Genomic DNA, 11048 nt, shown 5'->3' on the forward strand with positions numbered 1-11048 from the left:
GTGAAACGCTTTCTCCTGCCGCAGCTCCTCCTTCGGCGCCGAAGATAGTCCGGCGGTCTGCGACGCCGAGCTGGAAACGACCTTGTGAAGAGCCCCGCTCAGGTATCACACATGGTTCATGGTTTACGGAGAGGGCCAGTCCCCTTGATGAGCCACGCGGTTCACGGAGAGCGAATCCCTGTAAGGGTCAGCCACGTGGTTCACCGAGGGTGAGACCTCCTAAGGCGAATCCCTCTAAGGGTAAGCCACATGGTTCACAGGGGCTGAATCCCCCTAAGGCAAGTCCCTCTAAAGGAAAGCCAAACAGCTTCAGGTTTGTACATGCAGTCATACTAATACCAACAACAATACAAAACTCTAACAAAGATAAAAGTCCAAAACCCTTTTTTTTTTTTTTTCATTGTGCATTGTTAGAGCCTCACAGTGAGTCCAGTGAGTAACTTGAGTTCAGTTCAGAAAAAAGTCACACTCCAAAAAGTGATAAAACAAAAAAAAGTCAAAATATCTAAGTAATATTCAGCGAAAAGTCAGACTATAGCATGTTGTCCAAAATATGATGAATTCAATAATATGAATACTATTATTGTTATGTTGTCATATTAACAGACAAACCAAAGCAGCACCTGACTTACAAAATGTGATACTGGACCAGTGTGACTTTATAAACAGATAAAATGACCTAATGATTGTTTCTGTAATCAATTATTTAATTCGTTACAAACCTCTGATGGTTGATTTTATCTTAATGGAAACTTTGCTGTGGGGAATTAAAATACATGTCTACGGTTTCTAAATATTATTTACCAATAGATATTAAAAATAAATTCAGCAGCTGCACTTTTTAAAACAATTTTAATTAAATTCAAAAATATTAAATAAATTTAAACTCAACTAAATTACTCTGACACAAAAGACAAAGTCCTCTTTAAAGCATTCAACTATGCAACTACTGTGAAATAAAAAAAAAAGAAAATAAATGACAAAACAAATCATTCAACTAATCTCAGAAGGGGGAAGGGTGGGAGTCAGCTGGGGGGGGGGGGGCACGTTCTTCAACACTACTGTCATTGAGATAAAGCACAACACAGCCGTGTGAGACAAAAGGTAAAAACTTCTCCTGTGCCATAACATTGCTTGCGCTGGTCCAGTTGTTATTAGATAACGTGAAACCTTCCTTTTTCTTATCTTAGCTCATGCATGCTTTGAAGTTTAAGAAATGCTCAACCTTCTTTGTTAATTTAATGGGTTCCAATAAAAATGCAAAAACACTGAGACCACCTAGAATATCACCTTTTCTGATTCTCATCTGGCCTCTAACTGTGGTTCAGTTCATTTTTGGACAGATGGTGGACGAATGCTGCACCGAAGCATCCTCCCAAAACGTTGACAGCAGTGTTGCAGTGGTTGCTGAAAGAAAAACAAGTCACAGTGAACTGAATTAAAGCTATTTCACAGTGTTTTATAAAAGATTCACTCTTCATACATCAACATTGTGTGTCTCTTTATAATCAACTATTCGAAAATGAAAGGGCATCTTTAGTGATCCCTGCTAAAAGTATTCACCAGAGATGGATAACAATCTGAGCGCATGGTCAAAAGCTTATGGTACAATTGGATTTAGAGCATGTCCAGATCCACCTGAACTAGTGAGTAACTGCGGCTGATCCTAGCACAGAGTAATGTGCATGGTTTAAAGAGGTGGTACTCAGTCTCTTAATTCAATAATAAGCACACTTGGCTTTTATTTCCCTTTAAAAGCCAGGTGTGCTTTGCACCTTCTCTGCAGAGGAAATGGACCTCCTTGTGTGGAGATTGAGCAGACTGATGTGTACAATAATAATGTTTCATTGTAATCGTTTTATTTTTACATTTTTGCACGTTTGTGCGTTGCTGCATGTCCCTGTGTGTAGCATGCAGTGTGTATGTGCATTGTGCACCCACCAGTGTACCGTATATATGTCACAATCATAAAAACTTTAAAAGAACAGCTAAGTACTGCACCACTGACTTTAGTCCAGGTTTCTCTTGGTCAGTTGCTCAGTCACATTCATCTGCCTCAAGACAGCAATGCACCAACAACGCAGCTGACCAAAGCTCATTTTAACACCAACATGCCCACGGACACTCAGATGGGCTAAATTTGCTATTTAACCAGCATGGGTCACTGGACAGAAAAGTAACGACGATGACGGTTAGACTTTTCTCTGCTTTGCCTGGGTGTAAGTTGGAGCCCTTGGTGTCTATCTCTGGTTTTAAACTACAGATGAAACTTACATCACCCATTCTGCAACCACCAAGATGACAGCATCCCCGACAGGTAAACTGACTGCAGTCAGAATGAAAAAAGTTGTTGCCATTCCTGACGCTGGGATTACCCCTGCTCCGATGCTGGAAAGGGTTGCTGTCAATCTGCAGAGCAAACATACAGACTCTTGTGTGGAAAACTGTATCATATATTGTTCAAATTGCTAACGCTTAAAGGAGTAGTGTGCAGGCTTTAGTGGCATCCAGTGATCAGGTAGCAGATTGCAACAAACTCAACAGCTTTCTGCTCGCACTCCGTCTCCAGGCACGAAAGAGAATCTACAGTGGCCGTGACAATTGATAAAAACAAAAAGGCACTCTTATGAGCCCGAGTTTTGTTTGTCCACTGTGGACGACTGTGGAAACATGGCGGTGCAACATGGCAGGCTCCGTAGAAGAGGACCTGCTCCCTACGTATGTAGGGTTCATTCTCAGGTAATGAAGATAATTCCGAGTTTTTGGGTGAATTTAAACTAATGAAAACATGATTATGAATATTATATTGCTTTTCTTTGAATAGATCCTGTGAAATCCTGCACACTGAGCCTTTGAATGCAGACATAATTTCTATGAGCATTCCTTTGAGATTTTCTGGGATTACTTCAAGGATTTTCTTTAGAACCGACAATGTGACAACAAAATAATACTTCGACTTACGCCAAGATGATGACATGGTCCAACTCCACATCGTCCTCATTGAGTTGGGTGATAAAAACTACCGCAGCCACTTGGTACATGGCAGTTGCGCTCCTGCTGAGATACACCCCAATGGGCACCATGAACCGAGTCACTCTGCGATCAATCATGAGGTTGTCCTCACAGCATTGGAAAGTGAGAGGCATCGTGGAAGAACTTTGGAGGCAAACATTGAAAAGAAATCAAGACAGGAAACTGCTTACCATTTTGCAGGTTAGGTGATCAATTTAAAAATAAGCCCTGATGATGAACACGGGGCTAACATCAGACAGCAGACAACCGAGACCTCAAATTTCTTCTTACCTGGAAGAGGTGATTAATGCCCTCAGTAACGCAGGATAAACCCCACTAATGACAGCTAGGGGGTTATGTCTCACGAGCAGAAGGTAGACCATTGGTAGATTTATTGCTGTGTGAAACATGAGCCTGAAACACAAAATTGAACATACAGTGACCACTGATGTATGTATATATTTGATGGGTAGGACCAAGTTACCCGTCCCCTCTGAAATCAAAGCAAGTGTTGGAGCAGTGTTTCTAGCAGGTTGAGAATTTACTGTAGGCAGGGGGGTGGAGAGGCATGTGACAGATGTGCATGCAGATACTCATGCAGTTTAGTGGGTGAGAGGTTTCAGGTTTTCTTCTGTTGCTACAATTTACAGATGTAAACTAAAACACCTCACATGCAGGCTATCGGTAGATGCTAGGTAGATGGCTGCAGACAGAGAAGCCTCTAATCCCCACTCAGTTACTGCAGTGCATGTAAATCATGTGATTAATGGCCAATGGTGTGACTTTGATGTCTGGGTGCACTCTGTATTCAGAAATGGGTGTACTCAATTTATGTACATCCATTTCCTTTCAGCTCAAAGTGAAAGTCTCTGCAGTGTTTTAGTGTCACTGACGGTCATTCAGGTTTCTCCCCTTCACCTCTGCTCGTTTCAAAACGTAAAGACAAGTGAAGTAGCGTGAGGGGAGATTGTCAATGTAATCTGTTGTTGCAGATTACATCTGTTGTTGCAGATTACATCATTCTCTCAGACAGAATCCCAAAAATTTAAAAATTGGTCAGAAAATATACTCGTGCAGCCGTTAATATACCTGGACAGCCCAACTAAGTAAAGTCTATGTGTGGGGAATACTGTGGGAGACGTCTGCAAGTGTTCCCTCCCTCTCACATTATGCAGATGGTTTGCCCCTATATGCCTAAACCAAAGTTATTAGTATATTTCTAGTTGCCTTGAGACATGAATCTGTAAGTGGTGAATGAGAGAGAAGGGACATACCCAATACCAATCACACCAATGAATTTTCCCAGTTTGTAGAATGTGTTCCAGTTGTCGACCTCGGCGACAAAGGATGCCGTCATGAACAGGATACCAAGTGGCAAGTACCTGGAAAGGAAACTACTAGATCAAAAGAGGGCATGAATACTTTAATTACTTATCAAACATGAGACAGTTGTCTGATTATTATCACAGTACTACTCAAAAGAATCCAGTTAATACGACTCCGAATTGTTGGAAATTACAACCTGAAATCAAAAAATGATGTGAAAACCTAGAGGACTGACACATACTGCTATTATATATATATATATTATTTAACATACACACAGTATTCAGTCTATTTCTCCACATATGTGTGTAAATTCAGGTATAAAGATAATGTTGTTCCACTTTACCAATCGATCCAGACAACCGCACATGATGTAATCCCATACAAGATGAAGGCGAAATCAGCAATGATGGTAATTTCTTCCCCAAGCTTCCTGAGCACCATTCCAAAAACAAAGGAGGACGTCAGCAGGCCAAGGGTGCTGACTTCTTCGTAAGACGCATCCATCATTTCCTCTTGAGTGGTCTTGTGAAGAGACATGAGGAGCCCAGTAAGAGCAGTGGTCTGACAGCAATGTCATGTACTCTCAGCTGACACTGAAAAGGTAAGCTTAAACAAATCGTACCATGTTCAGGGTAGAATTTGACCCGGACATTTTAGATTCCACCAGAACATACTTGTACTAAGAGAAAAAAAAAAGGGGCTCAAATAAATTCTGCATTTTTTTTCCTTCATGGAAAGCAAGGAAATGTGTGATGTATGTAGCATGCAAGAAAGACAAACTACCGTTCGGAAACAAGCCTCGACCAGATTCTGCGGCACCATGTTTCTATCAAGATTAAATGAAAGTCAAACATCATAATGATAAGTGAAAATAATTAGTCAACTTGTAAGTGTTTACAAAACTATAAATTCAGGCACTCTGCAGATATGATGTGATGCACCTGCCTTCTTACCTCCCTAAATTCATCAAGATAAGGGGGTAGGATATTTCCTTATATTCTGTCCTACTTTTTCTAATATCAAACCCCGGCTTGAACACCAGCACCAGGACCAATCCTGCAAAACACATTCAAGATTGGACATAGGGAGCAAAAAAAGATGCCATACGTCAAAGTGTGTAGTACACCTGTCAGTCCACTGGATGCCATGTCAGTTTCACATTTGGCCTCGTCTACAGGTGTATAAAGTACATGCACGTATGACCAGGGTCGAAGAAGATGGTCATTTGACGAACTACAAGAGTGACAAAGTTCAAGTGGGAAAGCAGGTTATGGGAGGTTGAATGAATTAAATCTTGCAACCTTAATTTTGATACCCAGGCGCATCAAAACTTGGGACAGACGAGTGTATTGCACAATTTAGGCCCGATACTTGTTAGCATAAACACCACAGTACTGCTGTCGGTACATTTCGGTTTGAAGCCAAATGAAACAGGACAGCCCAATAACTTGGAAGTAATTTTCTGGATTTGAAACAAAAAGGTGGCAGTCTAAATAGAATGAGAAGAAAAAGACAAGTCAAAGGTAATTAAAATTTTCGTGTGATAATTAACTGGCAACTCAAATTTCATAACCGGGACAGCCCTTGCTGGTACATCTAACTTTTTTTCTGCTAAACATTAGTTATACCATGGTCATTGGTCAAACTACAAGAATAACAGTATAAGACAATACATATTGTGGCATTAAGTTCAACATAGTTGCAAGTTTGAAAGTTCTTGCCAAGGACCTGGATGTACACAATCAGAACCTGAGCATTACCATCATTGAGTAAGTTTTCAAGCCCTGGGTTTTACAGTTGCTACTGTATGTCGCTTATTGTAACTAAAAATGTATTTAATATTACTGCACCTTTCATGATAATCAATACAGAAAAAAAAATTGGAAAATAACTCATTCTATGAAAATTACAGCAAAGACAATAAAAAAGGGATTTAAAACATAAAATGATGCTTCAGATTACGGTAGATCTGTTCAAGACTTCTGTGACTGTATTCAGAAATGTGAGCGAAAGAAAAAAGAAAGTGAAACTCTGTCAACTGATGCTCTATTTCTCTTACCTGTCGTCACAGACAAAACAGTTGTCAAGACAAAGTACAAGGTCGCATTAGTAGCTAATTTTCTGGAGACGTCAGCACGCAGAGAAACAACTCCTATAAAAAAAACAGAAAACATTCAATAATACTGTCTGTGTGCTGAACATTAGCAGATCAACAGAGTCAAATATGAGTACTTACAGTGTTACAGCATACATGACTATCATTTCAGAGTAGGCAGGCAAAGGGGGACAATTTCAAACATATCACTGATGAACTGCAAAAACTCTGGTATTACACATTTAAGTAGGCTTTTATAAAAAAAAATACCTATCAAATCCACACTTAGAACGTGATTGGCTAAGAATCATTTTTGGTTGTTGCATGACACGTTTATTATTTACAGCGTCTTCCTTAGTGTTTGGTACTAACGTTATGGAGGACATTGTTGTGCAAAAAGTGTGAAAAATGACATTACTGTTTATCAATAGTGATATTGATGAACATTTTGATGAATGGGCTGGTTGTCATAATTTGATGCAGATAAATGTGAAAATCATGTTGTGATGCCATTTATATACTCGAACCACAAAAAAAAACCAAACAACAACATATTTCCCCCTCAGGCCCGGCGGCATCTACTGTCATTTGTTGTTCACAGTGCGTGTCCTGAGCCCGGTGCTCGGACCAGGGCGGTCCTTAGACCCAGGCCATGAGATTCACACTGCCCCTTTACCAGCCCTGGGTTTTATTGTTCTCGGGTTAAACGTCTGACACGAATGTTTTCATTGTGGAACAGTGCGTCACGCGGCAAGCAGCAACTTTACTGTAGCCCGATGGTACGGGGGCTGACAGTAGTGGACTCAAATGCCCGACTCAAAACACAGGAGATCAGATAAAACTGGTTTACTGAAGAAGTCAGAGGAAAAAGTAAAAATACGAGTTCCAGAGGCAGTATCAGAATCACAGTCCAGAGAATCAAAACTAGAGTATCAGGCAGGAGTACAAAGAGGGGCAAGCAAGAGGCAGAATCCAAGAAACAAAAACTCAGGTCATACCAGAGGAAAACCACTGGAACGAAAAGCATGGAAACTACCAAGAACTGGCAAAGAAATGAAGATAAGACAAAGGTACAAATACACATGAGGTCAAGGAGACCTATTGGACACAGGTGGACATAATCAGGGCGGGGCAGACAAACAGACACAGGTGGGAAGACCAGAGCACAGGAAGTTAAGACAAAAACAAGGCAAGTTGAGCTACCAAAATAAAACAGGAAATGAACGAGAAAAACTGAGGACAGAGGATGAGGAAAACACATTGACAAGACTAAACCACGAAAACACAGTATAATGGACACGAAGAAAATAAAAAGACCAAACTAAACACCAAGGATGAACTATGACACCCTAGTCCACATTGGCACCTTTTAACTCCATGTTTAGTCCACTTTGGGTGGATAACTACGGCCCACTCGGGGCTCACCCTGCTCTGGAGTGCGCTCTTCACACTACGCAGCTCACTAATAGTTCCTTAGACGAAGAAGCTAAGAAAGTTTTCACGCTGGCTCAATCCTCGCACGTTCCAAAGTGGGCTAACCATGACTTGAGCCACATACTTACTGGCCCCGGTCCAGAATTGGGTTAGCGCGAGTGTATGAGGTTCGCCCCTTAAAATCAACAAGACACGAGGCTATAAAGGTGAAACAGTGTGAAACGGGGCTTCAGTAAAGTTGCTGTAGTCGAGTGATGCTGAAGCAGAAACATGAGTTGCAGACATTTAGCCATGGGCGAGGAGAAGTAAGAATCACATAGCCCTGCACAAATTTTAACCCTGGGTTAACAATGCGTGTGTAAAAGGGGCCAAATCGAGCCGGGGGTGCTCTTTGCCTGGACATAGTGAGCGGGTTGCCCCATTCAGGGTAAACACAGCGTCAAGAGCACAACATATACAATGGTTGTATTTTCAAGAAAAGTGTTCAAGTTACTCTCAGTGACTGACAGACTTTACAGTAAACAGTCTTCACTGGAGCTATTTTCAAAACAGTCTCTGTCATAAGACAAACGATATTGCTTTGGGAGTTATGAAAAAAACAAACAATCAAATTGTCGTAGCTAACATAATGTAAATAATATAGATATGTTAATGTTAAGAGTTTACATAGAAAGAAATACTTTATGGCCCACCTTTTATCATGCCTGTCACAAGGAGAGGACACGTGAGGAGCTGAAGTACCATTATCAGAATTTTTCCTGGGATCTGTAAAAGGTTTTTATCCCTATCTGGGTTAAAGTTTTTGACAATCAGGCCATAAGCAATCCCTGTGTAAAAATAAAACAGACAAATTAGAAAATCAACCATTAAGCACACTGAAAATGAGAGTAAGGATGCAACAAAAGTAAAAAGGCTTTACGCCTTTTTTTTTTACAGGAAAGGTTTTTACATTTTCATCCAATAACAACTCACATGGTGTAAATTCACAGAGCACATTGGGAATTGTTACTTCCTCATCATAGCCTACTTTGATGAGACACAATAAGACACGTCCCTTACGTCAAACAAGAAGTTACACAACGACAAATCATAATTCATATCTTTGTTTTGCTACCCTCGGGCACGTTTTAAGATATTAACATATTCAGCTCGGATTCAACTGACTAAACTCAGTTAGACCGAAGAATTACGCATTAAATGAGCTGTCAACGTGTCTGGTATGTCTGTGGATACTCAGGGTCAGAGACGCTATGACCCAAACTGGTCAGTAGGTGGAGCTGTTAACCTGAAGAAGAGCTCGGCTCATTGAACTCGTAGTTAGCCTGTTAATGTCTGAAGCCTTTTCACAACTCGACCTGTGACCTCTGCAGCGGCGGCAAAACACCTGAGCACCGAACCTGCCCACCGGGTGGCGACACCACCGGGGACGGCAGCTCTGCTGTCGGCAGGGTGAGGCCGACTTGGGCGCCATTCTTAAATCACCCGGCAACAAGAGCGTGCGGGCGTTGCCTCGGCAACCAAGAGCACAGCTTTACAAAACGACCATTGTTGTTCAGCGAATTATTTCAGAATACATGAACGAGGCGAACGGCGGGGACACAATATTTAATATGACTTAATGTAGGATGTTTCGTAAATTGTTAAAATGTTCGTCGAATTGGAAGTTGGTCAGAAAATAACTCCAGACACGTGCTCATAAAGGTTTGTAGGCTACTGATGAATGTCGTCACTGATCCACGATGTTGTTCTCACAAAAGGTTATCACAGCTTTAGTCATAGAGCGGGTTAAGTTTCATTAACATCACATCAGCAGCCTAACTTCTTATGACTTACCCAAGACAACAGCCACCAGACGTAAAATCAGTAATAAGTGACTGACAAAGAAGTCGCGCAATTCTTCCGCCATTTCCCCCATTTCGATGCCGTTTCCACAAGATATCACCCGGGAAGAGCTCAGGACGTAATAATTAATCGATCTAGTTTCCCTTTAGGCTTGAGGGGAAATATAAATATGCACTAGCTTGTGTCGGTCTTCAAATGTTTTGGTTCAAAAGGCTCAAAAAGACCATGTGACACAACAAGTTTTCTTTTGTATTTATTTTTGTATCCATTTAAATTAAAATTTGGCGTCTACAAAAAAAAAGTCTTCAGTTGGAACAGTAACTTATAAACTATAATATTTTTTAAATGCAAATCAGTAGCAGTAACAGAAAATAAATAAATGAAGATAACAACAACAATAACAAACAACAGCAAAATAAATACAATAAAAAAAAAAAAAGATAGATTGGAGATGTAATCAGGAAGTAATTTCTGTATGTGATTGTAGACTGTCAAGGCTCGTTTAATTTTTAAAACATTTTGAATTAATGTTACAAGCTTTCTTAAAATTGATGAACTCATTCATTAAGGCTGAGAAGTGTCTTCTGACGTGAATGAATCTGCATCTGGAGAGGAATTGTTTTTGCCATAATCATAATTAGGCTGTTAAACAGCATTTCTTATGTTTTTTGTAATTTAACTCCACATTGAGAAGTTTTAAGCTCCGCCCACAAAACCCTGAGCTGAAGACAGGTGAGAAAACAGTTTAATGGTCGACCTCCACAAGTCAGTGTGACAAAGTTGTCAAACTTTGCACATACTTTCAGCAACTCATCTCACACATATATCACGTATTTAGAAGCAAATCTCGGAATTTGCTTTACACGGCCTTTAAATACCAATTTGGGTGATTGAGTCCTTTTCCATCTGTCCAGTATTGAAAAGATTCCCAAAAGGATCCGGTATGATGACAAGCAAAGAGCAAATGTTCTCAAGTTTTAATATATATTTTTTTATCAATGTTAAATATGTTCTTCTCTCATTACAACGACAGATGCCGTTCATCATTTAAAAAGTGGGTTTCCTTAGCTTTTGGTGAGTTGGGCAATGAGGTATCCGCTTCTGATCCTGGTTGTAATCTCTTCAGGATAATCGTTTGAAGGATTTCTCCTTTTCAATGGCCTGCAAACAAGTTAGTATTGTTAACGGCACAACACCCTGCTTTAATTAGTATTACCTAAATCAAGTGGACCTCTACCGTCCACCACAAACGTTGCCGTGTCAAGTGACGTCGGAACCGACTTGTCGGAGCACTTTTATTTTGAAAGTTTTGACAGTTTGGGCCGGAAATGCCCTT

At 40.5% G+C, this 11048-nt stretch overlaps 1 protein-coding gene across 1 annotated transcript; it reads right to left on the minus strand.

Annotated features, from left to right (window-relative positions):
- Positions 1-2270: 2270 nt before the first annotated feature.
- On the minus strand, positions 2271-5566 carry LOC138197503 (excitatory amino acid transporter 3-like). Its single transcript, XM_069148378.1, has 9 exons — positions 5545-5566; positions 5295-5397; positions 5125-5167; positions 4964-5020; positions 4685-4863; positions 4287-4394; positions 3304-3426; positions 2962-3156; positions 2271-2409 (listed from the first exon to the last, which is right to left on the minus strand). Exons 1-9 carry the CDS (start codon positions 5564-5566, stop codon positions 2271-2273), a joined length of 969 nt encoding a protein of 322 aa, XP_069004479.1.
- Positions 5567-11048: the final 5482 nt, after the last annotated feature.

The sequence above is a fragment of the Embiotoca jacksoni genome, unplaced genomic scaffold (assembly GCF_022577435.1).
Source record: "Embiotoca jacksoni isolate LCO1_2020_lvr unplaced genomic scaffold, fEmbJac1.0.p SCAF_14, whole genome shotgun sequence".
NCBI classification, from domain to species: domain Eukaryota; kingdom Metazoa; phylum Chordata; class Actinopteri; family Embiotocidae; genus Embiotoca; species Embiotoca jacksoni.